The sequence below is a fragment of the Chamaea fasciata genome, unplaced genomic scaffold (assembly GCF_029207755.1).
Source record: "Chamaea fasciata isolate MVZ Bird 193981 ecotype frontalis unplaced genomic scaffold, bChaFas1.0.hap1 SCAF_27, whole genome shotgun sequence".
NCBI classification, from domain to species: domain Eukaryota; kingdom Metazoa; phylum Chordata; class Aves; order Passeriformes; family Sylviidae; genus Chamaea; species Chamaea fasciata.
Genome location: NW_027094112.1, coordinates 5,766,425 through 5,782,471, shown reverse-complemented (window position 1 = coordinate 5,782,471; position 16,047 = coordinate 5,766,425). Strand labels below are relative to the sequence as shown.

The 16,047-nt window shown below is 46.6% G+C and overlaps 1 protein-coding gene across 1 annotated transcript in view; it reads left to right on the top strand.

Moving 5' to 3' along the window:
* The window catches only part of MAP3K3 (mitogen-activated protein kinase kinase kinase 3), a 35,181-nt gene that overhangs the window by 15,012 nt on the left and 4,122 nt on the right, over positions 1-16,047 (top strand). Inside the window, exons 7-16 of the mRNA XM_066204886.1 lie at positions 1,994-2,114; positions 5,436-5,569; positions 6,363-6,424; positions 6,826-6,893; positions 7,124-7,216; positions 8,038-8,229; positions 9,808-9,956; positions 11,728-11,859; positions 12,530-12,659; positions 13,366-13,543. Of these exons, the coding sequence (XP_066060983.1) occupies positions 1,994-2,114; positions 5,436-5,569; positions 6,363-6,424; positions 6,826-6,893; positions 7,124-7,216; positions 8,038-8,229; positions 9,808-9,956; positions 11,728-11,859; positions 12,530-12,659; positions 13,366-13,543 (1,259 nt within the window). The remainder of the gene's footprint in view (positions 1-1,993; positions 2,115-5,435; positions 5,570-6,362; positions 6,425-6,825; positions 6,894-7,123; positions 7,217-8,037; positions 8,230-9,807; positions 9,957-11,727; positions 11,860-12,529; positions 12,660-13,365; positions 13,544-16,047) is intronic.

Here is a 16,047-nt window from a genome sequence, read left to right as displayed (position 1 = left end):
AGTTCTGCAGGCTGGGAGCTCAACTCTTGAAATAATCACACCTGTAATTCCTGGAACTGTCACGATAACTTAAACCTACTTTTCGCTATTTTTTAATTTGATAATCCACGGTAATGGAAATACAAAGGACTTCAGGAGTGTTAACAGCCCTTTCCCAAATGACTGGGAAGGTGTAGGAGGGGATGATGCTGTTCCTTGTCCTGTGCCCTTTCCCTGAGCAATTGTTGCTGCCTGTTCTGTAGACAATACTTGGCAAGAAGGTCTTTGGTCTGACCTGGTGGAGTCAGACCAAAGTTCTGTGTTGTCAGGACACGTCCTGTCAAAGGTGGCCTCAACTTTTGGTAGAGCACCGTCAGGCAGTCCTCTTTCCCAGCCCTCTGTTCGTGTCAGTGCCTTCAGGCTGCAGGCAGATGTCAAGTGATACCATCTAACTTTGCATAACCAGTAAACACTTGGTAAATCTCACCCTGCGCCAGCCAGTGGCCGCTGCTGATGTCCTTTTATTAGCTGTTTTTTCCTCTTTTACTCAAAGCAGAAACAAACAGCGAAGCCTTCAGTAAGTGCCACTGTTTCCCCCTTCTCCTCCGACTTCCTCTGCTGCTCCGCGTTGTCTGACAGGAGAACCCTCCGTGGGATAAAGCCCACAAGCCTGGAGGAGGTTTCTTGGCTGCATGATCTCATCCCACTGAGGGAGCGGGAAGCATTATTTTTCCTGAAGTACAGGATGCAGATTTTGTTTTGGTTGTGCTCTTTTCTTTTTCTGGGGATGGAAAGGTGGCTTCGGCACAGATCTGTGCAGAAAGCAAACGAACCTTACAGCAGCCGCTGGGTCCCTTGTACCAGGAGCCTGTGTCTGTGAGCTGCACTCAGGTTAATTTTCTTATGCCTCTTTCTGCGACTCGTTTATTTTCTCAGTCAGTTCACCCCTGTTGCCAGTCTTCTCTTCATGTTTAGAAAGTGGTGAGGAGAGCTGGTGAAGCTGGAACCCTTGTAGTACCAAAGCCAGACTGTCCATCGGCAGGGTGACCTCTGCACCCTTTATCCAGCTCCCATGAACCTGCCCATGCTGGAGTTTATGTGACTTAAATCAGGCTCTCTCCTTACTCCTTTCAAGTGTATGTACTAACTAAATGAGCAACCATTCAGTACTTTATTATTGAATTAAAGTATCTGAGTTGTCACACCTGGTTTGCCTGTCATGTTCAAATAAATTTCCTTGAGGTGTCTTTGGTTATGTTCTTCTCAAACAAGATAAATTCTGTAAGTCAAGAGGAAGGGAATATGGAAAGCTAGGTGTGTTGGGTCAAGGTTGAAATTGAAATGCCTGGAGGTATTGAGCCCCTACTTTAACACAGGATCTCATTGGCTTGGGGGAGTTTTCATGTGTCTCATTCTTCTTCCTACGTTGAATGTGATGAGGGCTCTGTGCAAATATTGTCTTTAATTAGATAATATCTATGTAAGTTCAGGGAAGGATAAATAAATCCATTTTGGCATCTCCAAACTGTTGGTGCTGTTAAACTCTCCAGAATTTATTTTTACTTAGTCTGAATTGCGAATTTACTTTTTAAAGGCTGTGGGGAGTCAGGTTGCTTCTGAAACAGTGCAGGATTCAGAATTTATCTCTGCTGGTCAAGGTGGCTGATGGAAATTGTAGATGCTTCTGTGCCCTGGTCTCAGGGGGTGACGGGAGCCTCTCGTGTTTGCCTGGTAGTGTCGGGCACTGAGACCTGCAAATCACGCACTTGAGTTGAGCTGCACTTGTTCTACAAGTTCAGAAGTTCTCTGACTCCTGTTTTACACCGTAATTGTAAACCTGGCTCTTTTGCTGCTTTTTTGTTTGTGTTTTCTAAATTAAGAAGATTTCAGGCTCTGGAAGTGTTGCTCAGCACTTTCTTGGTACTAAGCATAATATTTTTGAAACTGTGGCCAGACTACTTGAGCTCCTTCATCTCACTTTATTTTGTTTTATTCTTTGCATTTTACCCAACAGACCAGTTCTTCACCCCATTCTGGACTGCCCAAGCAGGTCAGGATTAAAACTTCCCAATCCGTGGGGGATGTGAGCACACCCTATCAGCAGCCAGAACCCAGGAGTAGGCATCTGTCTGTCAGTGAGTATTTTTGCCACTTCTACATGTTTTTGTTTGTTGGAATGTATCTTCGGGGCACTAGTGTTTATGGTACAGCATTTAGGAGAGCCATGAGAAATCGAAAGGTTATTTTGGGACAAGGCAGTTCATTTTCAAAAGCTCCTAAAGTGTTTACAATAGAATGTTTCAAAGTTCCTTGGTAAGTTGTGGAACAGCTGAGGAGCTGCTAAAGGGGATGTCCTAAAGCCAGAGCCATTGTGGTTACAAGTTTGGAACGCTGATGTGAGTCTATTAAGCTTTTTATTTAGATTGGCAATTTCAGTTCATGAAACCTAGATTTGATTTTTTTAACGACGGGCTTTGGAATCTCTCCTGACTCCTGTAATCAAGCATTTTACTAGGACTTTCTATTGCACATCCAGCTAGTGTCCTACATTCTGAGTTGCCTAAACTTTCACTCTTGGAATTATCAGGTGAGTAGAGCACAAGACAAAATGAGAGATACACCAAAGATAATGAAAAAACCCAGAGTAATATGTGCCTTTGTGTCATTTCTTCGGGTTTCTGTTAGCTCAGTGAACTCCTCTTTGTGGGAAAGGTTCGTGTAGGACTTCAGTAGTTTTTATGACTTCCATCTCTGGCAAATTTGTCTGATTTCTCCCAATTTCTATGTTACAACCTTCTGTGTAACCATGCAGCACAATTCAAATCTGTTCTTGAACGATGCTCAAAGCTGTTAACCTTCACATGAAAAACTTAAACATGTAAAACACCTTCAAGGATTTATGGACCCCAAAACCCCCCAAAAGTCTGTGGTTTAGGATTTGACTCCTTGGTGTGAAGCTCAGTGAGCAGTGAAAGTGCAGGAGGAAGGTGAGAGTGTGAAGGCCAGAGCCTGAAATGCTGCTCTGTGTAAACTGTTTCTGCTTCAGAAATGAGAGAAGGTAAATATTGCTGGAAACAGAAGCAGAGGATGACTCTTTGTTACAACAGCTATTTTGGGGCTTGTCAGAGCTAACGCCTGAGGACAGGTGATGCAAGTCACAAAGGGCAGTACCAGGAGCTGGGAATGTCAGAGTTGTTTTGTTTGAAAGCTCTTCACTGTGGCAAAGGAGTTTTTCGGTTTCAATAACTGTAAACTTGAGACAGAATTATTACATGATTTTAGATCAGTGTTTACAGTGCAAAGTATTAAATAATAAATCAGCTTAAACCACAACAGTCTCCGTACGGGGGTTGAAACCAGACTTGGATCCACACTGTTCTGACCAGAGGTAGCTGGGGAATGAGCTCAGGGGGAAGGACTTGTGGGCTAGAGCAGTTCTCAGTGTGGGACTTGTCCAACAAACCTGCTTGCATCCTGTGGAGAGTTTACTGATCCCCTTCTGTACAATTTGCTTTTATGAAGCAGCAAACAAGCAAAGAAGTACTGAAAAAGCTTGTGAAGTACGTGACTGAAATGGGGACAAAAAGGCTTTTCCCATCCTTCCTAGTTTGAAGTTAATATGCATAAAGAGAGCAACGTTCCTTGGTCCTGAGAAGTGGTGTCCATGCACGTCTGAACACCAAGTTTCTTCTATAACAAATTGAATGCCAAAATTATTTTATTTAAAATATATCTACATGTATATTTCTCTTTACTGACATTCTGAGGTATCCAGATAATGGTGCCAAAGCCAACAGACTGTAGCAAATGTCTGTCATGGGTAAACTGTACGGTAATAAGGGGCCCCTTCTATATCCCAGTTACACACGCTTTCCTCTTATCCCAACTTAGGGATGCTTTCTGAATAGCTTGTCCTTCATCAGTCAAGAAACCATTGGTTTCATTTTCTGGACGTGTCAGAGTACCAGACTGTTACATCATGAAGAGGTCCAGAAGAATTCCAGACCTGTCAGAGGTCTGCTGGTAATTTGGCAATAGCTCGGTCTTGCATCAATTCCTTTTTCCTTCTCTTTTTCTGTCGTTGGTTTGGAAGAGGAACGTGCCCTGTTTCCTGGTGTTTCAGGCATAGAGGCTCTCCAAATCATACCATGTCATGCAATTAAAGTGCAAAACAGTGTTCAGATAAAGCCTTTTGCAAGCAGGAGAGGGACCTGTGTGGTTCCTGAGCTCCAAACGGCCTCGGGCCTCTTGTCACCAGCTCAGAGCTTTGGAAGTAAAGATAACTTTTATTAAAAAAAAAAAAAAAGCTGCTAAGCATTCTGGCAGGGCTTGTGTTTTTTCCACTCACTTCCTTTGATATACATGGATTTAGTGCCGACTTCCTTTTCCTGCCCAGGGATGGGGCCTTTCCACAAGAGCAGCTGGGCCGGTGCCAGCGGGCGCTGGGCTCGCTCCGGCCGTGGCATCTGTCGGAAGCAGTGAAAGTGCTCCAGGGCTGGGGCACACCCGGGGCTATCCCACCCTCCAGACGGCTCCAGAGGGCACAGGAGCCCTGGGAGCTGCTTGGGAAATCGGGTGGGAGCTCAAGAGCAATAGATTGTGGACTTGACAGTCTTGGGCTTTGTGATTGTGGAGGTTTTCTCCAACCTTAATGATCCCATGATTTTATTAATCCCTTTTCTTTCATGTAGTTCACCCCCTTTGCACTCTGAGCCATGCCAGCATTGCTCGTTTTCCTTCTGCAGCCCCCAAAAGGTGTGTGCTCTGATTTTCAGCCCCCTCAAAGGTGTGTGTCCTGCTTTTCAGTTCACTCCTCCCGGCTCCTTGCTTTCGCTCTTTATTACAACTTCTATAGAAAATATTTTCCTTGGGAGAATATTTGCTGATCTTTACCCATCTTTCCGAGCACCTGAGTACACACAGTTAATTAAAGACAGTGTTGGAAGGAGCACAGCTCGAGAGCTGGTCGTCACCTGCTGCCTCTGACTTCATGTGTGACCTCGAGCAGACTGGCTGGACCACAGCAGTTCTTGGAACTCACAGTGGGAATTGGTGGCAGCTGCAGGTGGATAGGTCACTGCAGAAAGGGGATTTTTTTCTTCCTCTATCTAAAGTTTCATCTTCTTTGAGATCTGCAAGGAAAAAATAAACTCTAGGAGGGAAATTTCTCTCAGTGGGTAGCACAAGAGAAACTCTTTAGGTAGTGCCACTAACAGATGATATAAACTGGAATTCTGCTCGGAAGATTGAGCAGAAGAGGTTAGAAATAGGTGACTGCTTTGTCAGGAGCTTCAGCAATAATCATGTAGCACCTAAAACATCAGGTGTGCATCAGCCAGTTTGGTTTCCCCGGTTCCCCGTGTGCCCGGACTGGGGGTTCGCTCTGGAGTTGCTGTGGAGGTGGTGGAGGCTCGGGGCTGTCGTGTGCAGCAGTGTGAGTGCTGTCCTTGTCGCAGGCTCCCAGAACACGGGCCGGAGCTCGCCCCCGCCCGGGTACGTCCCCGAGCGGCAGCAGCGCATCGCCCGCCAGGGCTCCTACACCAGCATCCACAGCGAGGGCGAGTTCATCCCCGAGACCAGCGAGCAGTGCGTGAGTACGGGCACGGGCTTCTGCTGGGCCCGGGCCCTCTTGTCTTTTCCCGGATACTCGCTGGCTGTGGTTGCGTCGACACCTTTAAGCGGGGAGACGCAGGTTGTCCAGAAAGTTGTGCCTGCCCCGTCCCTGGAAGTGTCCAAGGGCAACCTGATCTAGTGGAAGGTGTCCCTGCCCATGGCAGGAAGTGGAATTGGATGACTCTTAAAGTCCTTTCCAGTCCAAACCTTTCTGGGATTCTACAAGTGCTGTTTTGTGCATTTAAACGGCTTCAAATTGTAGCTGTGTAAGTTCAAAGCCTTTGTTGGGCTGCCAGGAGCAGTTCCCTGTTCTGGGCATTGCCCCTCCACCTCTGACTGAGCAGTTTTGGTGCTGTCGCACATGTGACAAGGTTTCCTATTACCAGGTTTGTGTGACCCTCTTGCTTTTGAAACTCTGCTCTCCATTCAGAAAAGTGGGAAGTGAGGCCAAAGGGCGGCTCGCAGGTGGAGGCAGCAGCACCAGCAGAGACTGTTCTTGGAGCTGGTTGGGATCAAAATGCAGCACAAGGCTGCTAAAGCTTGCATTTTTCACAGCAGAGCCTTTCAACAGCTAAAGCAGTGCCTCAAATTTTATATGAACCTAATTTCTGTGGGAGATAAAGGAAAATTGTACATTTAAATACGGTTAGCCTCCCTTCTTCAGCTGGGCATCCTGCAGGCAAGCAGTTGTGGGCTCTGCTCCTCTGGCACAGCCTCTCCTGAGCCCGGGACTGCACTGATGTTGCTTTGTGGTTTCTTCTGTGTTGCAGATGCTGGACCCTCTAAGCAGTGCTGAAAACTCGGTGTCAGGAAGCTGCCAGTCCTTGGACAGGTGAGCAGCCAGGTACAAATGTACAGACTGGTGAGAACATGTGTGCTCAGATGGAAATGCCAGTTGTACTTAAAAAAAATCCCGTTTCCTTGGAGGGAAACAAGAACTTACTTCCTACCTGTATCCTACTGTATTTCTTAAAGAGCATTAACTGTGTCTTAAAGCTGTGTTATTTCCTGGCACAACCACAGAGCAACAAACTGGTGCTTCAGTAGCTTTGTGTTATAAATACAAAGTTCTGAAGTGAGTAGCCTGTGAGGAGCCACCCCTCTGCGAACACCTGGCTGCAGGGTATTAAAATCTCTTTTAGACAAGGCTGTGCTTGTTCATTTAAAAAATAAAACAACAATAAAGTACCCCAAACAACAGCAAAACTTATTCTTGCCTTCTTTCTCTAATAGTCCTTCCTTTCGGAAGTCACGGATGTCGAGGGCACAGAGCTTTCCTGATAACAGGCAGGAGTTCTCAGGTATGTCTTTGGTACAGAGGTTATTTGATGGAGACGTTTTGTGCTCTTGGCTGGCCGCCCTCCCTGCTTGCTGAGATTGTATAAATAGAAGAGCTGGGGATATGTTGATGGAAAAGCTATGAAATTATTTATTGCCTCTTCCTAAAAACCTGCTGTTAGAGGAAAATTCTATCATTAGAGGTTACATTTTTTTGAAGGAGCCTCACTTTTGTCTTTGCTTCTCCTGCCAGACCGTGAGAATCAGATCTATGACAAAGCAGGCAAAGGTGGGACCTACCCCCGGCGCTACAACGTCTCCATGCAGCACAAGGACTACAACGAGGGTGAGTTGGTCTCGAACCTCCCATCCCAGGCTGGAAAAAAAAGGTGAGGCAATGGCAACCTCTACATGAGTGTGACTCCTGTTTGGAGAGCCTGGAAGTGCCCTGGTCCTTGAAATTACTGCTGGGGTTGAAGCTACTGTGCATGGTGCCTCATTGTCCTGGAAACCAGTGGTGATTGTTTGTAATTCTTTGTTTACTTCGTCCTTTCTGGGGTTATCCAGGTTGAGTAGGGAGATTGTGGACACAGTTGTTAGACTTGGCTGTATATAAGTAGTTTCCTACCACAGAGATTGATTATACTTTGCTAATTTGCATTGCAGACTTGCTTCTGGATCTTTTAAATATAGCAGGGATTTAAAGAATCACATCTCTGCTCATCAGATGGCTTTATGCAAATAAATCTCTCAAAATTTCATGAGGTGCAAGTTGGCACAATCTCTGTTTAAGGTTTTTATTTGCAAGTCTGGGCACATTATCTAGAAAGTAATTTTGTATGTGGTTGTTAACAAAACTTGGAGCTTGTGCTCAGAGCCTGTAAACCCGATTTTTCCTTTGGAAGGTAAGTTTAGATCTCCCAGCACTGAGGGCATTACAAAGTGTTCTCTGCCTTCTGCTTTGGGAGTGATCCAGAGCTGTACTGAACTCCGGCAGCACCAGCCCTGAGCTGTTATGTTTTTGCATCTCGTCTGTTTGGCAGCGGATCCTGCTCCGTGGGAGCAGAGCAGAACCTGGGATTTCTCTCCCTTCTCCCTGCTGCTCGACCCCCAGCCATTACCTTCCCCTTGCAGGCATTTATTGAAAAGCGTGACTCTCTCCCCCAGGCCGGAGGACCTTTCCCCGGATCCGCCGTCACCAGGGGAACCTCTTCACCCTGGTGCCTTCCAGCCGCTCCCTGAGCACCAACGGGGAGAACCTGGGGCTGGCGCTGCAGTACCTGGACCCGCGGGGCCGCCTGCGCAGCGCCGACAGCGAGAACGCGCTGGGAGTGCAGGAGAGGAACATTGCCACCAAATGTAGGAGCTGCCACCTGGGCTGTGGGCAGGGAGGGCTCTAGGGGTGACCTCCAGACCCAATTCGCGCCCGTAACCTGGCTTTTACAAGCCATGGAAACCACATCGCTCCCTGGCTCTGCTTTCAGACTTGTTTGTCACGCCCACAAGACAAGCCTTTTTCCTCTCAGATTCCTTCTGGGAGCTGGCCTTTCCTTTAGAAAGCTTTGCAAATTCGGCTAAGAAGTAAAAAAACCTTCCTCGATCTAGATGATCTACAGGATTCTTAAAACAGGCAGGCACGCTTGTTTATTTTCTTGCTATGTTAACATTTTCAGTCAGCCTTTCGGGTTACAGTTATTCTACCATGAGAGCTTTATGTATTTCACGTGCTCCTTAGTAGAAGGATTTACTTCTGCATTAATGGCATCCTTGTTTTGTTTCGTTGGACAACTTTCTATTATAAAATTAAAAAAGAAATGGAACATAAGTAATTATTGATGAACCTCAGATATCCCATACAGTAATTTAAGGATCAAAATGAAGAATAAGCCTGTAGCAGAATAAGGAACACACTAAAATGCCAGCTGGCAGTAAATCTGATAAAATTAGACATGGCAAAGCTAATCTCTCAGCTCTTCTGTATTTTCACACTGTTCAGATGGCTGGTTCCTGTCTTTGCTTTTAGAATTTCTTGTTAGATCCAACATAATTGGATGCATTGCACTGCAGGAATCTGGTAGTGTTGCTTTCAAAGTTGGAGCTAAAGCACTGGTCTTTGAGTAATATGCTTTGGGATTAAGGCCAGTCTGAAAAAGGGGGCTCAGGTATTAATCTCCGGGTCAGGAGACTGCTGCTTATGGAATGTCAGGGCTCCTAATGCCCTGAGTGTGGAAGCTCTTGCTGGGGTGTTGGAGATGCTGCTTTACCTGGGTATCCTGCGTATTTTTATTAAGTCTGACTGTTCAGCAGGTGAAGATGATACCCACACTGTGTTAACATGGTCCCTACTTTTATCAATGTCTAGTAGGGAATTACGACTTCTGATCTTTCTGGTTAGAGAGGGCCTTGCAGTAAAATCCTTCCCATAGAGGTAACCCCAAGGCAGCGTGGCAAAGAAACTCAGAATAATGTCCTTCAAGTTGTCCCAGAAGCTTAGGTCGTTCCCAGCTGGCTGGGATTGATTTAGCAAGGCTAATCCAGCTCTTCTTCATCTGATGCATGTGGTAACTACAGATCGAGGGTTGGAAGCTGCTCTTTAGTTGCTGCATCATCTCTGAAGGTAGTGATTTTGTAGAATCCACCTGCTGGTGGAATGAAATTTCACCAACCCCAGTGAATAACTTGTCTGTAAAACACATTTGCAGAATGTTTTGTGGTGTCATTTTAATGGGGCGCCAGTCAGCAGATCCTGAGAGTCTGGATGGCTGGATTCTGTTCAGAGCTCTGCCACTAATTCCTTCCTCTGGGAGAGTGCCTCGTGTTTGTTCAACTGCAGAATACCTGGTTCAGTCCCAGTATGATAGAGATTGCTCCTTGAAAAGCCCACCTTTCTCTTTAAATAGTCTAATGAGAAGGGAAATCATTGCTGTTGTCTCCTAGCTCCAAGTGCTCCAATAAACTGGCGCCGAGGAAAACTGCTGGGCCAGGGCGCCTTTGGCCGCGTGTATTTGTGCTACGACGTGGACACGGGCAGGGAGCTTGCAGCTAAGCAGGTCCAGTTCGATCCAGAGAGCCCTGAAACAAGCAAGGTAATTCTCATCTCAGCTTCTAAAACCCTCTGAGGTCCTGTACAATGTCTCTCTCTGTCTGTCCTTGAAAGCTGGCACCTTATTTAGTTCGTACTAAGGTTTCAAGTCGTGTGGAGAAGAATAGGAGTAATTTAAAAATTACTTTTCTGTGTTATTAACTTCAGCCTGAAACTAAAATCCATTTTCTGGCTTCATACTTGGCTCTCCTTTCTCAGCTTTTTGGGTTTTTGCCAGGTTACTTGAGGAATACTAGACTGCCCTGTGTTCCTGGTTAGACATGGATGTGAATGAAACTAAACCCAGCAAGAGTAGGGGGTTTTTTTCCCCCCTTTTTGAAAAAAAAAAGCTGCTTGCACATGCAAAACCCACCTCTGGGTCTGTAGGGTACACCCTGTATCAAGTGCATTAATTAACAATTTTCACTTCTGAATTCTCTGTGTCCTTAAAAACCAATAGCTGTGGGCTGTAAATTAATCAAGAAGAGTGATGTGACAACACTTGAGAGGCAGTGGAGATGGAACGGGCACCTTGAAATTGTGGGACAGCGCTCCACTCCCTGCACAGGGGATGCAGCTGGAATGGCTTTTGGGTTCTTTGCTAGTGTTTTAGCAATGTACCAGTTTCCCAATATTGAACAAATTCACTTTGAACTAGAATAACTGATCCATGAAGATTTAATTATTCTGAATTTATATGGGATATTGATGCCAAGATATGTCCTAAATTGGGAAGTTCTGCTATGTCTGTGTTGTAAATCAGACAGTAATTCTGAGCCAAGGAGGAGCAGTCTGAAATGTATTTTGAAGGCACTGAAACGCCAAACCTTAAACTATTATTTGGTCTGATTAAGAAGCTTCCTCTGGTTCCTGCAACATCCAGATTCTGGCTCTAAGGTTCTGCATCCTCTCCCAGAGTGAGAGAGCTGAACCTGATACCTTCCCGTGGCAGGGCTGGAAAGAGTTAAGTGGAACAAATTCTGGGAGAAAACATTATTCCTTTTTCCATAAATCCTCAAGCTTCAGTACCTTTGATGTTCCTCCTGTTCAATCCCTGGATTCAGCAAGAACCTGATACTTTTTCTGAGCAACAAACGTCTGTGGTTCCGTCTGAAATTGTTGGATAACCTCTTTGTCTTTGCACTGTGACACCCTGTTGTCTGTGGCAAGAGCAAAGCAAATGATCAGTTTCATGTGCAGAGCTGCAGATTCTTTGAAGTAAATAGGAGAGGAAGCTGTTTGTAGGGTTGATTCCTGTAAAAAATCAGTGTGAATCAGAACAGGACTGGGTGACAGAAGCTTAGCAACTCTCAGCACTTGTTGTTTTGCTCTCCAGTGGGTTGAAGTTCCAGTTCTGGAGCTGTATTCAAAGCTGTTTCAGAATTAACACTCCCTGCCCTCAGCTTAGTGAGAGAAGGGAGGTTATACCTGTGTTGTGCATGGAGAATCCTTTCAGCCACCTGGGGTAAAGCCACGCAGCTGACAGAATCAGGCAAAGAGCAAAGTTTTTCTGGTACTGAATCCATGTATGATACTGCCTGTGTTCTGTCGGAGCTTCCACACCAACACTTACCTGCAGATAATGCAGTAAAAATGAACAGGAAGCCCTGGTAATGTTTGCCTTTTCCGAGAAGCAGATAAAGTGATGTCACGGATTACACTTCTCAGTGCAGCAGTGGTCTCATCCTGCCACTGACATGACAAATTTATTATCTTTTATATTTATTATGTATTTTCTGGGGCTGCAATCTTATTTTCTCCCTCAACATCCGTAGGAAGTGAGTGCCCTGGAGTGTGAAATTCAGCTGCTGAAGAATCTCCAGCACGACCGTATTGTGCAGTATTACGGCTGCTTAAGGGATCGAGCAGAGAAGACCTTGACCATCTTCATGGAGTACATGCCAGGGGTAAGAGCAGCACAGCCACGGATCAGAAAGGGAGGTGGCTGGGTTTGTCAGCTGGATTATTAGTTGCTGTCATCCCCCTAGCTATGTAATCTGCCTCAGACCCTCTTAGGGCTGTGCCTTCTCATGCTGGCTCATAATGCCACCACTTTCATTTTGTTTGTGCCCAAATAACCTCTTTGGTTTTTTTCCTCAAGTGTCTTGTATTTGAAATACATTCTCTGTAACAGTCGCTAAAGCCAGTTCTTTTCTTCAGTCTAAATTTGTTCTACCAAAGTACCTCGAAGGACTTGGGCCAACAGGTAAATCCTGGTAACTGAATTACCAGAATCGTGGTACAGCCAGCGAGGCTAAAACTGACTTTCCAGAAAGAGAGGCTTTTGACCCAGATCAGTCTGCTGAACCATTTTATTGCTTGTCTTCACAACCAGTTGTAGCAGCAGACAGAACCTCCGTAAGCCATTTTTGCCATGAGGCCCGTCCTTGCTGTTCTGGAAAAGGGCTTCTTGGGGCGAGATGCTCAGAGAGCCTCCAGAAAGGCTTTAGCAGAGGCCAGAGCTCGTTGTGGGACCAGCTGGGTGTATTACACCCAGGGCTTGGGGGAGTTGAATGGACACTGCGAGATTTGTGCTCCGTCACCTCTCTGCCAGTTCTCCTGTTGGCCTTTTGGCAGGGGTCAGTGAAGGACCAGCTGAAGGCGTACGGGGCCCTGACGGAAAACGTCACCCGGAAATACACGCGGCAGATCCTCGAGGGCGTCTCCTACCTTCACAGCAACATGATCGTGCACAGGGACATCAAGGGTGAGAGCAGGGCCAGGGGAAAAGAACCCTCCCGGCTCTAGTGCACGCGGCTTGAGAGCAGAAGGGTTTCGTGTGGGCACGTACCGGATAATGGCAGCAGTGGAATTCTTGACCTCATTGCAGCTTTGGAGGAGGAATTGGGTTTGGTGTTTAAACCTCAGTTTGTGTCCACATAAAAGCTAAGCTCCAAAGTTTGCTTTTTCCCTGGCACTTTGTGTTCAGGACCTCTGACCAAGTAAAGTGGAGATTGACTCGTTTATTGTAGGAGTTCAAAATGGTTTAATTAGCTACATCTGTTACCCAGCTGACCAGAAAGCAGTGCTTGCACTCAACAAAGCAGCATCCCAATAAAATCCTTCTCTACACAGCTCTGTTCTCTCTCAGCCCTTGGCCTGGGGGCCCTGCTAGGCTGGCTGAGCTGTTTACAGGCGCTGTAACAATGCTGGTGCTGACTCAGCTCTCATTTCCCTCCCCCCTTCACTTCCTTGTGTTTTTCCCTGAAGTTTTTCACATTTACAGCCATTAGCAATTGGCTTGTCTACAGCCTGAATTAAAGCAAGGATGTTTAGCAGGTCACCTGAGGCTTAACGGGGAAGGAGCCATACCATGAGCACGGGTATTTGGGGTTGGATATCATCCTGTAGGCTGCGGATCCAACAGCTGGATTGCATGAAAACAGCTGTCTTCATTTCTTGCTTCTGTCCAGGTGCCAATATTCTCCGTGACTCTGCTGGGAACGTGAAGCTCGGGGACTTTGGGGCCAGCAAACGGCTGCAGACAATCTGCATGTCGGGCACGGGCATCCGCTCCGTCACGGGCACCCCGTACTGGATGAGCCCGGAGGTGATCAGCGGGGAAGGCTACGGCAGGAAGGCCGACGTTTGGTGAGCCTCTCCCTTGCTGCCCGTAGATCCCTGCACGCCCTCCTGCAGCCAGATCACACAGACACCTTCTGCCATCGCAACGGCCAAATTCACGTCTTGTCTGCATGAAAAGTTTAAGGAGAACTGAAGTCACTGGTTTGAACTCAAGACGTGAACTTCTGCAGGCTGTGCTTTGCAGCGTTAACACCCAGCAACTCACTTAGTTTTTCAGGAGCAGTTTTAGTTTTTCAGGAACAGTTTCCACTCATTCCTCCCTCAAACTGATAGCTGGTTTTTTGCTTTGTGGCTGGTGTCATGTTTTCGTCCTTCTTATGCTCTCAGGCGCTTGGTGGAATTGTTGGGGTGTCCTATGCAGGGCCAGGAATTGGGATGATGATCCTTTTGTGGGACCCTTCCAACACAGGAGATTCTGTGATTCTGTGATACCCCTTAGAAGAGCAACTGAAGGTTGTTTAGAGAGAGCCCATTCATTCAGATATAAAGTGAGAGTTATGCTTAAAATGTACTGGAAATGAATAGAATTTTAGCCTTAAAGGAAAGATGCCCAAACCGGGAATAACAGAAAAGATCCGGGTCAGATCAGAAATGATCTGCATGAATGGAAACTGTAGCTGTGCTATTGTTGGCATAGCCAAGGAACAGCCTCTATCAAAATGGTCTGGTGCCAAAATGTTAATTTTGGGGGCCTTAAAAAGGTGAGATTATAAAACTTAAGTAAACGACAGGGACGAAAGGTCTGGTTGTGCCTCCAGAGTAGAGCAGGGCCTGTTTCCTGTACAAGCAGTGAGTGGAAACAGGTGAAGCGTGTCTCGTCTGCAAAGGGTTAAGTCCTGCAGACTCTCCCAGTTGGGATGCCTGGGGAGAGAGTGAAGCACGTGCCCTTCCCCTGGGTTGGTGCAGTTGTGGATTTCCTCTTGGTGCTGACATTGGTCCGTTCCCATCAGAGTCGATGCCACTGGCCAGACTCCAGTTCCTACAATCCCAGTCATTATTTTGGGGGGTCAGAATTTTCCAGTGCAGCGCTGGTCCCAGGGTGGATGTGCGTGGCCCAGAGGCTCAGAAACGTAACAAATCCACCCACCTGGCTCTGTGCCGATGCTGCAGGCCCCTCTCCAGTTTTCTTTTTCCTAAATAGCAGAATATGTGAGCTATTTGTTATTGCTGGAGTGACTTGACATGAAAAACATTCCTGCTGTTTGCTGAATATCTTAAAGAAACCGGATCTGCTTAAACGGTATAAATCAGTCTAAACAATAATATATCCCTGCTTGCTTTTGAGCAAACCCCCAGCACTTCAGCACACATGGTTTGCATTTTCTGTACTCTCTTCTAGTAAGTCTGAAATGGCTGGAAAACTGTAAAATTTTCACGTTGGATTTTAAACCTTGTCAAGAAATCAGTTATTGCATATTCACTGCATTTAGTTCCTTTCCTTCCTTGTCTTGGCAGTTCATGCAAATCTGCCTCTCAGCATGTCTTTTCCTTGCATTTCACCTCAAAAGAAGGTTTAGTTTTAAGGGAGAGGGAGGCAGTTTTTAATGGAAAGATGTGATAAAACCACAGGATTGGATATTAAAAATTCACTAATGGCTTTTACTTAATCTGTGGCCTGGAGGAAGAAATTAATCCTTTTTGAATAAACCCCAATCAGTGCAGTGCTACAGCAACCATCTTCCCAGGGAAAGTGTCGGAGTCACATTGCCTCAGAAAGGTGGCTCGGCCATGTCCCCAGAATCACGTCCTTGCCCTGAAGTAGCCTGCAGAGCCCCATTAACTTTACAAGGAATTTTTCCTTAAGGTAATGATGCATCTGTCCCACAGGGATTTAACTTACTGCCTTCCCAGTTTGGAACTGTTACGACTTCAATTATTTTTTGACTGATGCTTGGTTTCTTGTGGAGATATTATTAGGTTGTTTTTTCCCCAGCGTGGGCATTTTGAAGCTGTGACTGAAAAGGGATTTTGCTGAAATGGCTTTGTGGGGTCACCGAACTCTGATTCACTGAACCTTGAGCGTTAAAAGGTCTGTTTTCTACCTTGCAACGCAGCAAGTTGAGCCTCCGAGCAACCTGGTCCAGTGGAAGGTGTCCCTGCACGTGGCAGGGGGCTGGAACAGGATGGTCTGGAAGGTCCCTTCCCACCCAAACCGTGCTGTGACTCTGTGATTCTCTGAGTGCCTTTGAGTTACGGCAGAAGCAGCAGCACCAGGAGTCCCACCGAGGTCAAACGGTGCCTTCAGGGACGTCCCACGGGCACCTCTTGTCCCCTGTTAACACAGACGTTTCCTGCGAGGAGAACTGGAGCAAAGGGGAGCAGGACCTCTGGCGCTCTGCAGGCAGTCCCCTGCCCTCCTGGCAGCAGGAAAAGCAGCTGCTGGCAGCTCGGGCTCCGAGTCGGGGCACACGCGGGGTTTGCCGAGCACAGACTCCCCCAGGAGCCGTTTCCAGAGCCGGGGAGCCCTCCCTGAACTCTGGGCGTTATTGAGTGAATTCTCATTTGGTTTT